This window comes from Coturnix japonica, unplaced genomic scaffold, assembly GCF_054131305.1.
Source record: "Coturnix japonica strain WE unplaced genomic scaffold, WE-NBRP24 Scf199, whole genome shotgun sequence".
NCBI lineage: Eukaryota > Metazoa > Chordata > Aves > Galliformes > Phasianidae > Coturnix > Coturnix japonica.
The window spans coordinates 12,501-32,568 of record NW_028189102.1 but is presented as its reverse complement, the minus strand read 5'-3'; the positions used below and the strand labels follow the sequence as shown (position 1 = coordinate 32,568).

General features: G+C 54.1%; 2 protein-coding genes across 7 annotated transcripts in view; one reads left to right on the top strand and one right to left on the bottom strand.

The window, feature by feature from the left end:
- Window positions 1-1,138: 1,138 nt before the first annotated feature.
- On the bottom strand, window positions 1,139-9,052 carry LOC107325729 (gametocyte-specific factor 1). Of its 6 annotated transcripts, none has more exons than XR_014941979.1 (9): window positions 8,891-9,052; window positions 7,179-7,305; window positions 6,997-7,086; window positions 6,840-6,915; window positions 6,566-6,754; window positions 5,734-5,798; window positions 5,034-5,283; window positions 1,638-1,706; window positions 1,139-1,262 (listed from the first exon to the last, which is right to left on the bottom strand). XR_014941979.1 is itself a non-coding variant. In XM_085535855.1 (5 exons), exons 1-5 carry the CDS (start codon window positions 8,981-8,983, stop codon window positions 6,601-6,603), a joined length of 540 nt encoding a protein of 179 aa, XP_085391981.1. In that variant the 5' UTR covers window positions 8,984-9,052; the 3' UTR covers window positions 6,511-6,600. The 6 variants fall into 6 exon arrangements, 1 of the variants encoding a protein (XP_085391981.1); XR_014941981.1 differs by having other exon boundaries at window positions 1,642-1,706; XR_014941980.1 differs by having other exon boundaries at window positions 5,172-5,283.
- Window positions 9,053-11,068: 2,016 nt separating this feature from the next.
- Window positions 11,069-20,068, top strand: part of LOC146750991 (nck-associated protein 1-like) — an 18,390-nt gene continuing 9,390 nt past the window's right edge. The window contains exons 1-18 of the mRNA XM_085535852.1: window positions 11,069-11,297; window positions 14,411-14,521; window positions 14,760-14,852; window positions 14,942-14,998; window positions 15,136-15,278; window positions 15,360-15,450; window positions 15,542-15,679; window positions 15,771-15,819; window positions 15,891-16,047; window positions 16,129-16,185; window positions 16,487-16,583; window positions 17,223-17,332; window positions 17,450-17,582; window positions 17,672-17,753; window positions 18,555-18,613; window positions 19,125-19,270; window positions 19,504-19,636; window positions 19,816-19,935. Of these exons, the coding sequence (XP_085391978.1) occupies window positions 11,196-11,297; window positions 14,411-14,521; window positions 14,760-14,852; window positions 14,942-14,998; window positions 15,136-15,278; window positions 15,360-15,450; window positions 15,542-15,679; window positions 15,771-15,819; window positions 15,891-16,047; window positions 16,129-16,185; window positions 16,487-16,583; window positions 17,223-17,332; window positions 17,450-17,582; window positions 17,672-17,753; window positions 18,555-18,613; window positions 19,125-19,270; window positions 19,504-19,636; window positions 19,816-19,935 (1,878 nt within the window). The 5' untranslated portion in view covers window positions 11,069-11,195. The remainder of the gene's footprint in view (window positions 11,298-14,410; window positions 14,522-14,759; window positions 14,853-14,941; window positions 14,999-15,135; window positions 15,279-15,359; window positions 15,451-15,541; window positions 15,680-15,770; window positions 15,820-15,890; window positions 16,048-16,128; window positions 16,186-16,486; window positions 16,584-17,222; window positions 17,333-17,449; window positions 17,583-17,671; window positions 17,754-18,554; window positions 18,614-19,124; window positions 19,271-19,503; window positions 19,637-19,815; window positions 19,936-20,068) is intronic.

Below are 20,068 nucleotides of genomic sequence, written 5' to 3'. Positions count from 1 at the left end.
GATACCCCAATTACCCCCTGATACCCCAATTACCCCCTATATGGGGCTGTAAGCACAGCAGGGCACATAATGAAGGCAGCCCCCGGCCCTGATAACCCAATTACCCCCTCATACCCCACAATCACCCCCTATATGGGGCTGTAAGCACATATAAGGGCACATAATGAAGGCAGTCCCCCCTTCATACCCCAATTACCCCCTATATGGGGCTGTAAGCACAGCAGGGCACATAATGAAGGCAGCCCCCGGCCCTGATAACCCAATTACCCCCTCATACCCCACAATCACCCCCTATATGGGGCTGTAAGCACATATAAGGGCACATAATGAAGGCAGTCCCCCCTTCATACCCCAATTACCCCCTATATGGGGCTGTAAGCACTGCAGGGCACATAATGAAGGCAGTCCCCAGCCCTGATACCCCAGTTACCCCCTGATACCCCAATTATCCTCTATATGAAGCTGTAAGTACATATAAGGGCATATAATGAAGGCAGCCCCCAGCCCTGATACCCCAATTACCCCCTCATACCCCAGTTACCCCCTATATGGGGCTGTAAGCACATATAAGGGCATATAATGGCACAAAAGCCCCCAGACCCGATTTCAGCTGCAGGATGGGGACAGGTAGAGCTGCTGAGCCAACTTAGTGCTGGGATCTCAGTGCTGGGATCTCAGGGCTGGGATCTCAGGGCTGGGATCTCAGGGCTGGGAGCTCGGGGCTGGGATCTCAGGGCTGGGATCTCAGGGCTGGGATCTCCTTAACAGCCCCGTGTGAGCTGATGGAGATGGAAACCAAGTGTAAAAGGGGGAAGCTGAAGCCGCAGGGGGAGGGATCGGTGCTGGGGATCCCCTGGGTTCAGCCTCACGCTGTGCAAACAGGGGATGCATCTCACACCCATTGACTTCAAAGGGCTCCCAGCCTTTCAGTGGGGGCACACAGAGCTGCTTTATGGCCCCATTGCTGCCATTTGCCCCTAAGAAGCAGCCATTCCTTCCTCCTCCTCCTCCTCCTCCTCCTCCTCCTCCTCCTCCTCCTCCCCCCCTTCCTGCCTTTCTTAGCAGCAGTTTGATGGGGAATTCTTGCTTTATTCCCCAACACGGCGCCGCTGAATCACAGCAGGGAGATGGGTGGGAGTGAAGGCAAAGGGGGATGTTTAATGGCAGCTCACACTGCAGGGCCTGGTACTCACATATGGGGGTCCTTTGGGTGGGGGGGGGGCTCAGCTGATGTCCCTTCGGTCCTTGTGCTGCTCCAGGTCCTGTCCATCGCCCCATAGAACAGGGAGAGATGGTTGAGGTGGGTTGTAGCGCTCAGGGTTAAGGGTTATAGTGGGGTTGGGGATAAAGCAACACCAAAAAGGCAGGAAATCAGCCCAAAATTGAGCTCAAAAGAGCCACTGCTTGCACTGCAAAGCACAACAGGCTCCATCTGCTCCACATACATGGTCACAGAGCACAGGGGATGATGATGGTGGCAGATATTTGTGTTTCTAAGGCTGGTACAACAGCTCAGCCCCCAATTCCTCCATGCAACGGGAAAAACATCCGGACTTAGTGCAGGAAACCTCCCCTTACACACAATACACACACATACACACACATACACACACACACACACACATACACATACACACCTACATCTCATTGCATGTGCAGGAGGAAGCCAGCCTTGATCCGATGCTCTACGTGCAGCTGCTGCTTTGCTGTGGGGTGTCAAAGCAACAAGGCAAAGTCAATGAGCGCTGCTGGCTCCCACAGCCCCACTGATGCCATGGGGAGGGGGACAGGGGGTCTGATGGGGGGGCGAGAAACAAGCACCCCATACATGGGATTAGAGCACCCCATACATTAGAGCACCCCATACATGGGAATAGAGCACCCCATATATGGGATTAGAGCACCCCATACATTAGACCACCCCACACATTAGAGCACCCCATACGTGGGATTAGAGCACCCCATATATTAGAGCATCCCACATATGGGATTAGAGCACCCCATACATGGATTAGAGCACCCTATACATGGGATTATGGGATTAAAGCACCCCATACATGGGATTAGAGCACCCCATACATTAGAGCACCCCATACATGGGATTAGAGCACCCCATATATGGGGATAGAGCACCCCATTGATGGGATTAGAGCACCCCATACATGGATTAGAGCACCCAATACATTAGAGCACCCCATTGATGGGATTAGAGCACCCCATACATGGGATTAGAGCACCCCATACATTAGAGCACCCCACACATGGGATTAGAGCACCCCATACATGGATTAGAGCACCCAATACATTAGAGCACCCCATACATGGGATTATGGGATTAGAGCACCCCATACATGGGATTATGGGATTAGAGCACCCCATACATGGAATTAGAGCACCCCACAAATGGATTAGAGCACCCCATACATTAGAGCACCCCATACATGGGATTATGGGATTAGAGCACCCCATACATGGGATTAGAGCACCCCATACATGGGATTATGGGAATAGAGCACCCCATACATGGGATTAGAGCACCCCATACATTAGAGCACCCCATACATGGGAATAGAGCACCCCATACATGGGATTATGGGATTAGAGCACCCCATACATGGGATTAGAACACCCCACACATGGGATTGGAGCACCCCATACATTAGAGCACCCCACATATGGGATTAGAGCACCCCATACATCAGAACAGAGCACCCCATACATTAGAGCACCCCATATGTGGGATTAGAGCACCCCACACATGGGATTAGAGCACCCCATATATTACAGCATCCCATACATGGGATTAGAGCACCACATACATGGGATTATGGGATTAGAGCACCCCATACATGGGATTAGAGCACCCCATATATTACAGCATCCCATACATGGGATTAGAGCACCACATACATTAGAGCACCCCATACATGAAATCAGAGCACCCCATACATGGGATTATGGGATTAGAGCACCCCATACATGGTATTAGAGCACCCCAGGGTGCCCTATTTGGGTCCCTGCTGTACATTGAGTGCTGTGGTTCCCCCAGCATCACTCCACAATTGCTTTCAATGGGGCAAAATAGGTGGAAAAATAGGATGGGGGGGGACACACTCCCATCATTTCCCATTCATTGCCCGGCCCAAAACAACCTCTTCCTCCAACCTACCCCGACTGGATCCACCCCCATGAGCAAAAATACACATAAAAAACACATAAAAACACATAAAACTGCTGTGCAAAAAATCCACAGGGGAGAGATGTCGAGCAAACCCGAAGCGGTTCAGAAGCTTTTGAAACAAGGAGGCACAAAACCCATAAATTCCAATTTAACCCTTGAAGAACAAGGAGGGATCGGGGCTGGAATTTACACCTGTGGGGTGGGAGAGAAGGGGGAGAGATGGGGGTGGGAGAGGGGATATAGAAAGCGATGGGGGAATAGGGATAGAACACAGGGGGGAGGCTTGATTCTGCTTGTAGGGGGGATGAGCAGAGGGTTAAAGCCACATTTAAGCATAAAAAGGGGTTTAAACCCACCCTAAAACCTAGAAAAGGGGTTTAAAACACCCCCTTAAACATAAGAAAGGGGTTTAAAACCCCCCTTAAACATAGAAAAGGGGTTTAAAACCCGTCCTTAAACATAAAAAAGGGGTTTTAAAGCCACCCTTAAATACAGAAAAGGGGTTTAAACTCCCCTTAAACATAGAAAAGGGGTTTAAAACACCCCCTTAAGCATAAAAGGGGGGTTTAAAGCCACCCTTAAGCATAGAAAAGGGGTTTAAACCCCCCCCTTATACATAAAAAGGGGTTTAAACCCCCCCTTAAACATTAAAAAGGGGTTTTAAACCACCCTTAAACACCAAAAAAGGGGTTTAAACCTCCCCTTAAACATAGAAAAGGGGTTTTAAAGCCCCCCTTAAACATAGAAAAGGGGTTTAAACCCACATTTAAACATAGAAAAGGGGTTTAACCCCCCCCTTAAACATAGAAAAGGGGTTTTAAAGCCACCCTTAAACATAGAAAAGGGGTTTAAAAACCCCCTTATACATAGAAAAGGGGTTTAAAACAGCCCCTTAAACATAGAAAAGGGGTTTAAACCCCCCTTAAACATAGAAAAGGGGTTTAAAACATCCTTAAACATAGAAAAGGGGTTTAAACCCCCCCCTTAAGCATAAGAAAGGGGTTTTAAAGCCACCCTTAAACATAGAAAAGGGGTTTAAACCCCACTTAAACATAGAAAAGGGGTTTAAAACACCCCCTTAAGCATAAAAGGGGGGTTTAAAGCCACCCTTAAGCATAGAAAAGGGGTTTAAACCCCCCCACTTATACATAAAAAGGGGTTTTAAACCCCCCCTTAAACATCAAAAAGGGGTTTAAATCCACCCTTAAGCATAGAAAAGGGGTTTTAAAGCCACCCTTAAACATAGAAAAAGGGTTTAAACCCACATTTAAACATAGAAAAGGGGTTTAAAACCCCCCTTAAGCATAGAAAAGGGGTTTTAAAGCCACCCTTAAACATAGAAAAGGGGTTTAAACCCCACTTAAACATAGAAAAGGGGTTTAAAACACCCCCTTAAGCATAAAAGGGGGGGTTAAAGCCACCCTTAAGCATAGAAAAGGGGTTTAAACCCCCCCACTTATACATAAAAAGGGGTTTTAAACCCCCCCTTATACATCAAAAAGGGCTTTAAAGGCAGCTCAGGTTGAGCTCCTGCTGTGGATATAGGAGGAGGCCGGGGCTCATCCTGCTCAGTGCCGACGTTTCAGCCTCATGGTTGGAGATGGAGGAAGGAATAAAGCCGATCCCATATGGGCCGAGCCCAGGATGTGCAGATCGGGCCAGATGTGCATTAAAAAGGGAGTTAATAACTGGAGGAACAAACCTCCCTGCAGCTGCAATTCTGGCACAGGACACAGAGGAATTAATTGCAACACCAGATTCACTGCTCTGCTCTGCCCAGACCAGACCCCGCCTGCTCCCCCCCCCCTCCTTTATAGTACCCCCCCCCCAAATGGGGAAGGATAGATCTGACCTCGCAATGAACTGAAAAGCAGGATTTCCCCCCAAACTGGGTCCCCATCGTTGTTTTTTTGGTTCTATTGAACTGGCTGCATTGGGTTAAATGTGTGTTGGGGGTGGGTGGGAGCCTGGCCAGGGCTGTGACACATACATTCCCATTTCTAATGGATTCTGCCCCAAATCCGGTGCCTCCTCCGGGTTCTTCTCACCTTCTTGTAGTGTTGGGGGGGGGGGTTTGTGGGGTCTTCGTGGCTGGGAACATCCTGTGTGATGGAAGAGAAGAATAAAGGGGGGGAATGAAAGGAGGGTTAAAGGGAAACCCGGAGCTGGGTGGTGTCATAGGGGACGTGGTGGTGATACAGCCCTATAGGCGTGTGTAGGGTGGGGGTTAATGAGGCTTATTTCACCCCCCCCCCCCCTCGTTCTTTTCCTCTGCTTTCGGGTGGGGAAACCCATGTCCTGAGTGCCCTGGTGATGCAGCATGAGCACATGGTGTCCAAATTGTGTAAGAGGTATTAAAATAGAACCAAACAGCCCCAAATCTGGGCAGCACCCATTGGCACGAGGCTGAAATCGCTTCCTTTGGTCCAATGTGAAAGGGTTTGGTCAGCTATGGGGGTTTAAAGGGGGATCTGGTGCATTAAGAGGGTGGGCAGCAGACCCTATAAGGCAGGGAAGGGGGTGTGGGGGGGAGATGGAGGTTTTGGGGTTACCTGGAGCTGGTTTGGTCATGCTGGATGGTTCTGGGTCTCCTCTTTGGTGCTGTCCCCATCTCAGGCTGAAGGGGGTAATGGGGAACATGGGGATACACGGCTGGGGGGCTGGGTACAGGTAAGGGGGTATGGAGACACATGGGGACACAAGGATTCTATGGGGCAGGGGGTTATGGAGACACATACAGGGATGCTATGGGGCAGGGGGGTATGGAGACACATACAGGGATGCTATGGGGCAGTGGGTTATGGAGACACATGGGGACACAGGGATGCTATGGGGCAGGGGGGTATGGAGACACATGGGGACACAGGGATTCTATGGGGCAGTGCTGGAACACAGGCTGGCCATGGGGATGTAATGTGGGTTATAGAGACACGGACAGGCCCCAAAATGCAACTGCTGCCACCTCCCCACCCCATAATGATTGTGCCACAAGCTGGAGAATGCAGGGAACATGGTGAGAGCACAGCCAAGCAGTGAGGGGACAAAGGACAAGCTGGACCCACAACAAGCCGGACCCACAAGCCGGATCCATAACAAGCAGGACCCACAACAACCCGGACCCACAACAAGCTGGACCCATAAGAAGCCGGACCCATAACAAGCTCACACCACAGGATCCTCTTTATCCCCATCCATCAGCTCTCATCCTACTGGACCCCCCTTTCCCCCACCCACCACGGTCCCCATTTTGCTGCTGCCCCCTATCAGCAATACAAAGCAGTTCCTCCCCCCTTCACCCCCCCCCCCCATAATGACACTCACAAGCCACATATTTGCAAAACGTTTTTAAAACCTATTGCTACAAACGTTCCCCGCTGCAGATACCGAGCAAAGGTGCCGCCTTTGCTTTTCTTGTGGTCCTAAAGGGGATTTGGGCACCACCTGGGTTGTGCCACCATCTTCTTTGCTCTGTTCTTCTCCTGCTGGTCCTGCCCCTCCATAAAATATCCTGTTGTTATTGCTGCAGCTCGACCCACATCTCGGCTCCACTTTGGGGGCGCAGTCAGAGCGGTGCTGGGGGGGAAAGGGGGGCACGGTGAGGGGCGTCAGGGTGGGCAGCAGGTGATGGGGGGGCACCCTGAGCCCCTCATGTTCCTACCTGTCACCTTGGAGGGGCAGGTCACCCACTGTGGTGTTAAGGATAAACGGCGCAGCTTCCTCCAGCTCATCCACCTCTGCAAATGGAGACAGAGCCGTGCCGGCCTTGATGGGGGTCACAGTGGGGTGGTGTTGGGGGGCACCCTATGGACACTCACCTGCCTCCCAGTCCTCTTGGCACGGTGGGGCCTGCCAGGCCACGGGGACCTTGGGCTGCTTTGTTGGGTCACGGGCGCACATAGATAACACTGAGGGCACAGAGAGCACAATAAGGACGTGTGTGTGTGTATATGAGTGAGGGGGGGTCTGAGGGGCGGCTGGGGGCCGGGTGGTCTCGTACCGTGGCAGTCAAAGAGCTGCCGCTGGTCGGGGCAGCAGGCGATGTGTCTCTGAAGCTCGGCCCGGGGCAGCCTGTGCCTGGCGTTAAAGGGGCAGACCTCCAAGGTGCGAGCTACCTGCGGGTTGTTCTATGGGGAGAGGAGGAGGAGGAGGTGCTGAGAGTGAAGGGAGGCCCGTAGGTCCGGAGGGCCCAGCCTACACAGGCCTACGCGGGTCTACATGGGCCTACACGGGCCTACACAGACTTACACAGGCCTACACGTTTCTACACGTACCTACATGTACCTACACGGGCCTACACAGACCTACAAAGACCTACACAGACCTACATGGGCCTACACAGGCCTGCACAGACCTACACGGGCCTACACGTTTCTATACGTACCTACACGGACATACACGGGTCTACATGGACCTACACAGACCTACATGGGCCTACACGGGTCTACATGGATCTACACAGGCTTGCACAGACCTACATGGGCCTACACGCTTCTACATGTACCTACACAGGCCCACACGGACCTACACGGGTCTACATGGACCTACACAGACCTACACGGGTCTACAAGGGCCTACAAAGGCCTACACGGGCCTGCACAGACCTACATGGGCCTACACGTTTCTACACGTACCTACACAGGCCTACACAGGCCTACAAAGACCTACACGGGCCTACACAGACCTACACGGGTCTACAAGGGCCTACAAAGGCCTACACGGGCCTACACAGACCTACACGGGCCTACACGTTTCTACACGTACCTACACGGGCCTATATGAACCTACACAAACCTACACGGGCCTACAAAGACCTACACGGGCCTACACAGGCCTACATGTTTCTACACGTACCTACACGGGTCTACATGGACCTACACAAACCTACACGGGCCTACAAAGGCCTACACGTACCTACACAGACCTACACAGGCCTACACGTTTCTACACGTACCTACACGGGCCTACACAGGCTTACACAGACCTACACAGACCTACACGGGCCTACATGGGCCTATACAGGCCTACACGGGCCTACCAGGGCCTACAAAGGCCTACACGGGCCTACACAGACCTACAAGGACCTACACAGACCTACATGGGCCTACACACACCTACACAGGCCTACACAGGCCTACACAGACCTACACGTTTCTACACGTTTCTACACGTACCTACACGGACCTACACGGGTCTACAAAGACCTACACGGGTCTACACGGGCGTACAAAGACCTACACAGGCCTATACGGGCCTACACGTTTCTACACGTACCTACACGGGCCTACACGGGTCTACACGGACCTACACAGACCTACACGTACCTACACGGGCCTACAGGGGCCTACACGGGCCTACACAGACCTACACAGACCTACACGGGCCTACACGGGCCTACACAGACCTACATGGGCCTACACGTTTCTACACGCACCTACACGGGCCTACACGGGTCTACATGGACCTACACAAACCTACACGTACCTACACGGGCCTACACGGGCCTACAAAGACCTACACAGACCTACATGGGCCTACACGGACCTACACGGGCCTACATGGGTCTACATGGACCTACACAGACCTACACGGGCCTACAAAGGCCTACACGGTCCTACACGGGCCTACACAGACCTACACGAGCCTACACGGGCCTACACGGGCCTACAGGGGCCTACACGGGCCTACACAGCCTCTCGGCCCCCCGCTCACCCGCTGGCACTTGACGAGGTGATACGGCAGCCGGGACACCCGGATCTGATGCGCTTTGTCGTACGGACACTGGACGAGCGCCTCCGGGTCCATCTTAAGCTCGTCAGGCTCCGCGAGCTCCTACCGGCCACCGAACGGCCCCACTCATCGCCATGGCAACGCGGCCTAACTTCCGCCGCAGCCTGTGCGGCTTCACTTCCGCCGCCGGGGTCGCCATGGCAACGCGGCCTAACTTCCGCCGAGGCGTTTTGGGGTCGTTTTTAGGGTTTTTAGGGATTATAGGGTTCTGAGTAGTGCTGTGTAGGCAATGCAGAGTGTTCTGTGAATCTATAGGGCGTAATGTGGGCCTGAGGGGCGTTATATAGTCCTAGGTGGGGTTTTATAGGCTCTAGGCTGTGTTATGGGGCCCTGTGTGGGGTAATGTGGGCCCTATATGGTGTAATATGGGCCCTATGTGGAGTTATGGGGCCCTATGTAGTGTAATGTGGGCCCTATGTGGTATAATATGGGACCTGGAGGGTGTAATATGGGTCCTATGTGGTGTAAGGGGGGTCCTATGTGATGTTATGGGGCCCCATGTAGTGTAATGTGGGCCCTATGTGTTGTAATATGGGCCCTATGTGATGTTATGTGAGCCCTATGTGGTGTTATGGGGCCCTATGTGGTGTAATGAGGGCCCTATATGGTGTAATATGGGTCCTATGTGGTGTAAGGGGGGTCCTATGTGATGTTATGGGGCCCCATGTAGTGTAATGTGGGCCCCATGTAGTGTAATGTGGGCCCTATGTAGTGTAATGTGGGCCCTGCGTGGTATAATATGGGACCTAGAAAGTGTAATATGGGCCCTATGTGGTGTGATGTGGGCCCTGGAGGGTGTAATATGGGCCCTGTGTGGTATAACATGGGCCCTATGTAGTGTTATAGGGCCCTATGTAGTGTAATGTGGGCCCCATGTGGTGTAATATGGGCCCTATGTGATGTTATGTGAGCCCTATGTGGTGTTATGGGGCCCTATGTGGTGTAATGTGGGTCCTATGTGGTGTTATGGGGCCCTATGTGGTGTAATGTGGGCCCTATATAGTGTAATATGGGCCCTGTGTGGTGTTATGGGGCCCTATGTGGTGTAATGTGGGCCCTATGTGGTATAATATGGGATCTGGAGGGTGTAATATGGGCCCTATGTGGTATAATATGGGCCCTATGTGGTGCTATAGGGCCCTATGTAGTGTAATGCGGGCCCTATGTGGTGTAATGTGGGTACTATGTGGTGTTATGGGTCCCTGTGTGGTATAATATGGGATCTGGAGGGTGTAATATGGCCCTGTGTGGTGTAATATGGGCCCTATGTGGTATAATATGGGCCCTATGTGGTGCTATAGGGCCCTATGTAGTGTAATGTGGGCCCTATGTGGTGTAATATGGGCCCTATGTGATGTTATGTGAGCCCTATGTGGTGTTATGGGGCCCTATGTGGTGTAATGTGGGTCCTGTGTGGTGTTATGGGGCCCTATGTGGTGTAATGAGGGCCCTATATGGTGTAATATGGGCCCTATGTGGTGTAAGGGGGGTCCTATGTGATGTTATGGGGCCCCATGTAGTGTAATGTGGGCCCCATGTAGTGTAATGTGGGCCCTATGTAGTGTAATGTGGGCCCTGCGTGGTATAATATGGGACCTAGAAAGTGTAATATGGGCCCTATGTGGTGTGATGTGGGCCCTGGAGGTTGTAATATGGGCCCTGTGTGGTATAACATGGGCCTTATGTAGTGTTATAGGGCCCTATGTAGTGTAATGCGGGCCCCATGTGGTGTAATGTGGGTCCTATGTGGTGTTATGGGTCCCTGTGTGGTATAATATGGGATCTGGAGGGTGTAATATGGCCCTGTGTGGTGTAATATGGGCCCTATGTGGTATAATATGGGCCCTATGTAGTGTTATGGGGCCCTATGTAGTGTAATATGGGCCCTGGAGGGTCTTATAGGATCCTGTGTGGTGTTTTCCTTGTTGCAAGGACTTATATGGGCCTTGTATGCCAATACGTGTCTCTATGATGTTACATGGTCCTGAACACTCTCATATGGGTCCTGAATGGTGCTATATGGCTTTGGATGTTGTCATATGGACCTATGAGCAGTGTAATATGGGCAGGATGATGGCGGCACCCCATAGCATCAACGTCACCCTACAGCATCACGTGGCCGTGACCACAACCCAGGAAGCTGAGGAAGGGGAAGTTGGTGCTGTGGGTGTGGGGCAGATCAGGGACAAGGGGGTGTCCCCATATCCCACCCCATAACGCTGCCGCCATGTCGCTGCCCTCCGTCTATCAGAACAAGTTTGCTGAGAAGCTGAGCATCCTCAATGAGAGGGGCCGGGGGGTCCTCATCCGGATCTACAACATCAAGAAGGTGTGGGGTGGAGCCATGATGGATCTAAATGGGGGCTGCTGGGCTGGGGGGTTGTGGGGGCTCTAAAGGGGGATGTGATGGGGTTAAGGGGGCTCTAAAGGGATGTGAGGGCTCTAAAGGGGGATGTGATGTGATTGTGGGAGCTTTAAAGGGGGGATGTTTTGGGGGCTCTAAAGGGATCTGATGTGGTTAAGGGCTTTAAAGGGGGATGTGATGGGGTTGTGGGGACTCTAAAGGGGGGATGTGATGGGGTTGTGAGGGTTCTAAAGGGGGGATGTGATCGGGGCTCTAAAGGGGGGATGTTGTGGGGGCTCTAAAGGGGGATGTGATGGGGTTGTGGGGATGTGATGGGGTTGTGGGGGCTCTTAAGGGGGATGTGATGGGGTTAAGGGCTTTAAAGGGGGATGTGATGGGGTTATGGGGGCTCTAAAGGGATGTGATGGGGTTGTGGGGACTCTAAAGGGGGGATGTTGTGGGGGCTCTAATGGGGGATGTGATGGGGTTATGAGGGCTCTAAAGGGATGTGATGGGGTTAAGGGGGCTCTAAAGGGGGATGTGATGGGGTTGTGGGGGCTCTAAAGGGGGATGTGATGGGGTTGTGGGGGTTCTAAAGGGGGGATGTGATGGGGGCTCTAAAGGGGGGATGTTGTGGGGACTCTAAAGGGGGGATGTGATGGGGTTATGGGGGCTCTAAAGGGGGATGTGATGGGGTTGTGAGGGCTCTAAAGGGATGTGATGGGATTGTGAGGGCTCTAAAGGGGGGATGTGATGGGGTTGTGGGGGCTCTAAAGGGATGTGATGGGGTTAAGGGCTTTAAAGGGGGATGTGATGGGGTTGTGGGGGTTCTAAAGGGGGATGTGATGGGATTGTGGGGGCTCTAAAGGGGGATGTGATGGGGTTAAGGGCTCTAAAGGGGGATGTGATGGGGTTTAGGGCTCTAAAGGGGGATGTGATGGGGTTATGGGGGCTCTAAAGGGGGATTTGATGAGGTTGTGGGGGCTCTAAAGGGGGATGTGATGGGGTTAAGGGCTCTAAAGGGGGATGTGATGGGGTTGTGGGGGCTCTAAAGGGGGTTGTGATGGGGTTAAGGGGGCTCTAAAGGGATGTGAGGGCTCTAAAGGGGGGATGTGATGGGGTTAAGGGGGCTCTAAAGGGATGTGAGGGCTCTAAAGGGGGGATGTGATGGGGGCTCTAAAGGGGGATGTTGTGGGGGCTCTAAAGGGGGATGTGATGGGGTTGTGGGGATGTGTTGGGGTTGTAGGGGCTCTAAAGGGATGTGTTGGGGTTGTGGGGGCTCTAAAGGGGGATGTGATGGGGTTGTGGGGGTTCTAAAGGGGGGATGTGATGGGGGCTCTAAAGGGGGGATGTTGTGGGGACTCTAAAGGGGGGATGTGATGGGGTTATGGGGGCTCTAAAGGGGGATGTGATGGGGTTGTGAGGGCTCTAAAGGGATGTGATGGGATTGTGAGGGCTCTAAAGGGGGGATGTGATGGGGTTGTGGGGGCTCTAAAGGGATGTGATGGGGTTAAGGGCTTTAAAGGGGGATGTGATGGGGTTGTGGGGGTTCTAAAGGGGGATGTGATGGGATTGTGGGGGCTCTAAAGGGGGATGTGATGGGGTTAAGGGCTCTAAAGGGGGATGTGATGGGGTTTAGGGCTCTAAAGGGGGATGTGATGGGGTTATGGGGGCTCTAAAGGGGGATTTGATGAGGTTGTGGGGGCTCTAAAGGGGGATGTGATGGGGTTAAGGGCTCTAAAGGGGGATGTGATGGGGTTGTGGGGGCTCTAAAGGGGGTTGTGATGGGGTTAAGGGGGCTCTAAAGGGATGTGAGGGCTCTAAAGGGGGGATGTGATGGGGTTAAGGGGGCTCTAAAGGGATGTGAGGGCTCTAAAGGGGGGATGTGATGGGGTTGTGGGGATGTGTTGGGGTTGTAGGGGCTCTAAAGGGATGTGTTGGGGTTGTAGGGGCTCTAAAGGGATGTGATGGGGTTAAGGGGGCTCTAAAGGGATGTGAGGGCTCTAAAGGGGGGATATGATGGGGGCTCTAAAGGGATCTGATGGGGTTAAGGGCTTTAAAGGGGGATGTGATGGGGTTGTGGGGGCTCTAAAGGGATGTGATGGGGTTGTGGGGGCTCTAAAGGGGGATGTGATGGGGTTGTGGGGGCTCTAAAGGGATGTGAGGGCTCTAAAGGGGGGATGTGATGGGGTTATGGGGGCTCTAAAGGGGGATGTGATGGGGTTATGGGGGCTCTAAAGGGGGGATGTGATGGGGTTGTGAGGGCTCTAAAGGGATGTGATGGGGTTGTGAGGGCTCTAAAGGGGGGATGTTTTGGGGGCTTTAAAGGGGGATGTGATGGGGTTGTGGGGGCTCTAAAGGGGGATGTGATGGGGGCTCTAAAGGGGGATGTGATGGGGTTGTGGGGGCTCTAAAGGGGGGATGTTTTGGGGGCTTTAAAGGGGGATGTGATGGGGTTTTGAGGGCTCTAAAGGGATGTGATGGGGTTAAGGGCCTTAAAGGGGGATGTGATGGGGTTGTAGGGACTCTAAAGGGATGTGATGGGGTTGTGGGGGCTCTAAAGGGATGTGATGGGGTTGTGAGGGCTCTAAAGGGGGATGTGATGGGGTTAAGGGGGCTCTAAAGGGATGTGAGGGCTCTAAAGGGGGGATGTGATGGGGGCTCTAAAGGGGGATGTTGTGGGGGCTCTAAAGGGGGATGTGATGGGGTTGTGGGGATGTGTTGGGGTTGTAGGGGCTCTAAAGGGATGTGATGGGGTTATGGGGGCTCTTAAGGGGGATGTGATGGGGTTAAGGGCTTTAAAGGGGGATGTGATGGGGTTATGGGGGCTCTAAAGGGATGTGATGGGGTTGTGGGGACTCTAAACGGGGGATGTTGTGGGGGCTCTAATGGGGGATGTGATGGGGTTATGGGGGCTCTAAAGGGTGATGTGCTGGGGTTGTGGGGGCTCTAAAGGGGGATGTGATGGGGTTGTGGGGGCTCTAAAGGGGGATGTGATGGGGTTGTGGGGGCTCTAAAGGGGGATGTGATGGGGTTGTGGGGGCTCTAAAGGGATGTGATGGGGTTGTGAGGGCTCTAACTTTAGGGTGTCCCCACAGACCTGCTCGGACCCCAAGACACGTCCATCCTTCCTGTGTGACAAAGCTATGGAGCCCTCCATCAAGTTCATCAACAAGAAGTTTCCTAACCTGGACGTGCGGAGCAGCACGGTGAGGGTCATTGCTGCCCCATGTGCCCCCCAACCCCGTGTTACACCCATCCTGTCCTTGTCATCCTACCCCTATATCACCCCATATTGTGCCATCGCTGCCTGGCTTCTCCTCCATCCTTGTCCCTGTGTCACCCCCCCACCCCATATCACCTCACCCCATTGTGTCACCTCACCCCATTGTGTCACCTCACCCCATTGTGTCACCTCACCTCAATGTCCCCTTCTGTCTCTTGCAGCAACACCTGGGGCCGGTGCACAAGGACAAGGGGGACATTATCCGCGCGCTGGGACCCTATTACTACTCCTTTGTGGATGTCCTGGAGTTCAGGGTGAGCTGTGGGGTGCTGTGGGGCAGCGCTGGCATTACAGACTATGGGGACAGCAGTGACGTGTTGATTCCTTGTTATCTCCCTGTCAGGACCACGTCTATGAGCTGCTGAACACCATTGATGCCAACCAGTGCTTCTTTGACATTGTGAGTGGTACCAGGGGGTTCCATGGGGGCACCCAGGGGGACTTTGAGTTGCTCACGAGTCTTATGGGGTGCATTCAATGGGGTGATTGATGCATCCCATACCACAGCCATATCCTCACAGCTTCGTTGCCCCTTAGAACATCAACTATGACTTTACCAAGAGCTACTTGGACCTGATTGTCACCTACGTGTCCCTTGTCCTGCTGCTGTCCCGCACCGAGGACCGCCGGGTTCTCATTGGCATGTACCACTGTGCTCATGAGATGAGCCACGGTGCCAGGTGAGCTGCCCACCCCTATAGACCATCCCCATCCCCATCACTGAGGTCTGTCCCCAACACATTATATCATTATCCCTGCAGTGATTCCAGCTTTGCCCGCTTGGGCCAAATGGTCTTGGAATACGACCACCCCCTTAAGAAGCTGACGGAGGAGTTTGGGCCGCACACCAAGGTGGGTTGGGGGCTCCTGAGGGTCCTGAATGCCAACAGAGCCACATCCCATCCCTGCACTGATCCCCTATGATACCCCCCCTGTCCTGCAGGCTGTCTCCACTGCTCTCCTGTCCCTCCATTTCCTCTTTGCACGGAGGAACCAGGGCTCCGATCAGTGGCGCAATGACCAGCTCCTCAGCCTGCTCAGCTCTGCTGGCTCCATGCTGAGCCCTGCCAGCTCCGACACCGTGAGCATCACCCTGCAATGGTGGTACCATGGGATGCATAGGGGTGGGTGCAGGAGGGGCAGAGCGCTGACACCACCCCCTGCATCCCCAGATGGCTTGTGAATACCTGTCCCTGGAGGTGATGGAGCGCTGGATCCTCAGTGAGTCCTTGCAATGCCCACAGACCCCCAGTGATCCCCTATGGTGGCTGACTGATATCTGTGCCCTGCAGTTGGCTTCCTGGTGTGCCCGGGGGCTTTGGGGGCGTCCCCTCAATGCCTGGAGCTGTGGAGGTTGGCACTGCAGGGCTCGCTCTACATCACCCTCCTCCGTGACGAGGCCCTGCAGATCCACAAGGTCACCGAGGAGCTGCTCAGCAGCCTCAAGGGGTAAATGGCTGCCCCTGGGGCTGGGGGCTCCACTGGGGGCTGGCCCACCCGTGGCACTGCTCAGCTGTGTTCCCTTTGCAGCTATGGGAAGAGGGTGGCTGATCTCAAGGAGTGCAAGGAACACGCCGTGGCTCACAGGTTCGGGGGGGCTCAGGGTGGGCTGCTGGGTCCCAGGGGTCTGGGGAGGGTCCCAGGGGTCTGGGGAGGGTCCCAGGGGGGTCTGGGGAGGGTCCCAGGGTGCTGGGAGGCCCCATGATAACCCCATGGAAGGACCTGAGGGATCCCGTGGGATCACTGGGGTCCCGATCTGTATTGACCCCATATCACAGCTCCCACCTTTGCCATGTGTTTGTAATATCCCTGCTGGGTGAGTGGGGCGGCTGGAGGGGTGATGGGGGGCTTTGACCCCCCTACCATGACACCCCCCCACACCCCATAGCGGATCCCTGCATCGGGGCCGGCGGCTGTACCTGCGTGGGGCTGTGCGAGAGCTGGAGGCGCTGCTGGAGGATCAGCCCGGGCTGCTGGGACCCAAGGTGAGAGCAAAGGGAAGGGGAGAGTAAAGGGAAGGGGAGAGTAAAGGGAAGGGGAGAGTAAAGGGAAGGGGAGAGCAAAGGGAAGGGGAGAGTAAAGGGAAGGGGAGAGCAAAGGGAAGGGGAGAGCAAAGGGAAGGGGAGAGTAAAGGGAAGGGGAGAGTAAAGGGAAGGGGAGTGTAAAGGGAAGGGGAGAGTAAAGGGAAGGGAAGAGCAAAGGGAAGGGGAGAGCAAAGGGAAGGGGAGAGTAAAGGGAAGGGAAGAGCAAAGGGAAGGGGAGAGCAAAGGGAAGGGGAGAGTAAAGGGAAGGGGAGAGTAAAGGGAAGGGGAGAGCAAAGGGAAGGGAAGAGCAAAGGGAAGGGGAGAGTAAAGGGAAGGGGAGAGTAAAGGGAAGGGGAGAGTAAAGGGAAGGGGAGAGTAAAGGGAAGGGGAGAGTAAAGGGGAGCTGGGACCCAAAGGGAAGGAGACAGTGGAGAGGGGCAGGAAGAGGGGAGCTCCATCATGGAGATGAGTGGTTCTGAGGGACGTGATGAGTGTCAGAGCTCTATGGGCACATTATGGGTCTATGCACAGAGCTCTGTGTGTTGGCAGTGCCCTGTTGGCTGCTGGTGGCAGCCCCAGGTACCTTCTATCTGTGCCCAGGCTCTGTTTGCCTTCATGGCCCTGTCGTTCTGCCGGGATGAGGTGAGCTGGTTGGTGAGACACGCCGAGCACGTCACCAAAACCAAGACACCGGAGGACTATGCTGACAGGTGAGCGGTGCTGGGAGCTGTGCATTGGGGCTGTGCATTGGGGCTGTGCATTGGGGGGGCCGTGTATGTGAGTCTGGGGGTCTTCACCCCTGCTCTGACCGGTGCCTTTGTTGGCAGCCACATTGCAGAGATCCTGTTCCTCATGGAGCAGCTGCGGAGCCTGGTGCGGCGGCAGGACGTTGTGCTGCGGCGTTACCACGTTCAGTACCTGGCCCGATTCGATGCTCTGGTGCTCAGTGAAATCATCCAGGTATCACATAATGCTGGGCATGGGGCTGCCCATGTCCATGTCCCCCATCCAGCTTGGCCCTGATCCCGTCCCCATCTCTATCCCTGCAGAACCTCTCCGTGTGCCCCGAGGAGGAGTCCATCATCTTGTCGTCCTTTGTCAGCTCCCTTTCTTCTCTCTCCGACAAGGGAGGTGAGGACCATCAACCTGCTGCGTGTCCATGGGGTCTGATGTCCTCCTGCCCTATAGCCCAGCTGCAGTCCACCCGCAGCTGGCATCCTAACCCTAACCCTAACCCTAACCCTAATAACCCTAACCCTAACCCTAACCCTAACCCTAACCCTAACCCTAACCCTAACCCTAACCCTAATAAACGTAACCCTAACCCTAACCCTAACCCTAACCCTAATAACCCTAACCCTAACCCTAACCCTAATAACCCTAACCCTAACGCTAATAACACTAACCCTAACCCTAACCCTAATAACCCTAACCCTAACGCTAATAGCACTAACCCTAACCCTAACCCTAATAACCCTAACCCTAACCCTAATAACCCTAACCCTAACCCTAACCCTAATAACCCTAACCCTAACCCTAATAACCGTAACCCTAACCCTAATAACCCTAACCCTAACCCTAACCCTAACCCTAATAACCCTAACCCTAACCCTAATAACCCTAAACCTAGCCCTAACCCTAACCCTAATAACCCTAACCCTAATAACCCTAACACTAACCCTAATAACCCTAATAACCCTAATAACCCTAACCCTAACCCTAACCCTAACCCTAATAAACCTAACCCTAACCCTAACCCTAACCCTAAACCTAATAACCCTAACTTTAACGCTAATGACACTAACCCTAACCCTAACCCTAATAACCCTAACCCTAACCCTGCATTACAGCCCCTGATCAGCACAAGCCTGAAGCCCACCCAGCCCCCCTCCCCCTGCCCTCCCTCATGGCCACGTTTCTGTTTCCCTGCAGTGGATGAGAAGGAGCAGTTTGATTTCACAGCGCTGCGCCTCGACTGGTTCCGGCTGCAGGTTCTACCCCCATCTCAATCCCATCCACTGCCGTCCTCAGTTCCCATCCCTGCCCTCATTGCTGGCCCCATACAATCCCTCTCTTCCCATCTCAATCCATGCCCCTATTCCCTTCCTTACTGCTGTCTCTATCCCTGCCCTCATTCCCTTCTCCATCCCACACCATTCCACCACCACTGGTCCCCATCCCTTCAACCCCCATCCCCAGTGCTCCCAGTGCTCCCAGTTCATCCCAGTGCTCCCAATATATCCCAGTTCATCCCAGTTCTCCCAGTTCTCCCAGTTCTCCCAGTTCTCTCATTGCTCCCAGTGCTCCCAGTTCATCCCAGTGCTCCCAGTTCTCCCAGTTCTCCCAGTTCTCCCATTGCTCCCAGTTCATCCCAGTTCATCCCAGTTCATCCCAGTTCTCCCAGTTCATCCCAGTTCATCCCAGTTCATCCCATTGCTCCCAGTTCATCCCAGTTCATCCCAGTTCTCCCAGCTGTGCCCCTGATCCCGCTGCCCCCCATAGGCCTACACCAGTGTGTCCAAGGCCGTGCTGCCCCTGAGCACCAACCCAGACGTGGGTCGCATCATGAACCTCATCGTCTTCCACACCAAACTGCTGGACTCCCTGGAGGATCTGCTGGCCGAGACCTCCGACCTGTCCGACCTATGGTGAGCTCCAGACTCATAGGGGTCACATTGAGCAGCTCCTGCCCCACAGAATGTGTGGGGAGATGCCCATGTGTGCTGGGTATGGGAAGGGATGGGGCTTATAGGGGAGGCTGGGCAAAGCGAGGTGATGTAGACTCAGGTAATATGGACATGGGGACAAGGGCAGCACCCACACGATATAGGCACCAACACCCCACTGACACATCCTGCCCCTCTGCCTCCCCCCACTGCAGCTTCTTCCCTCGCCCCATAGAGAAGATGTTTGTGGCGACGATGGAGGAGCCCTCCATGCTGCGTTACAGCATCGCCTTCCCAATGCTCTGCAGCCACTTCTCCCGCTGCGTCCACCCCATGTGCCCGGAGGAGGTGAGTCCTGCAGGGTGATGATATGGGGACATGGGCACAGTGTCTGGATGCAGCTATAGAGGAGCCAGGCAGCTCTTATGGCTTATGGCAGGGGATGGGGACCTGACCTTGGGGCCTCTGTGCCCTGTGCGGGGTGTCCCATAGTGGGGCCATGTTAAGCTGTGCGTTTCCCTTTGCAGTATCCCCAGCTCCAGGCTGCAGCACTGGGGATGTGCAACAAGTTCCTGGAGGAGATGGCTCGGCAGACCTGCGCCTGCATCATGGACAGCTGTGCTGAGCAGCACAACCTCAGCGAGCAGGTGAGGGTCCCCATGGCCATGGGGGGTATCTACAGAGCTCTGGGGCTCTGTGTCTGTGATCCTGGGACACCAAGGGCTGTATAGGACTGATGTGGTGTCCCCAATTCAACCTTGGGGATGGCAGCTTCTGGTT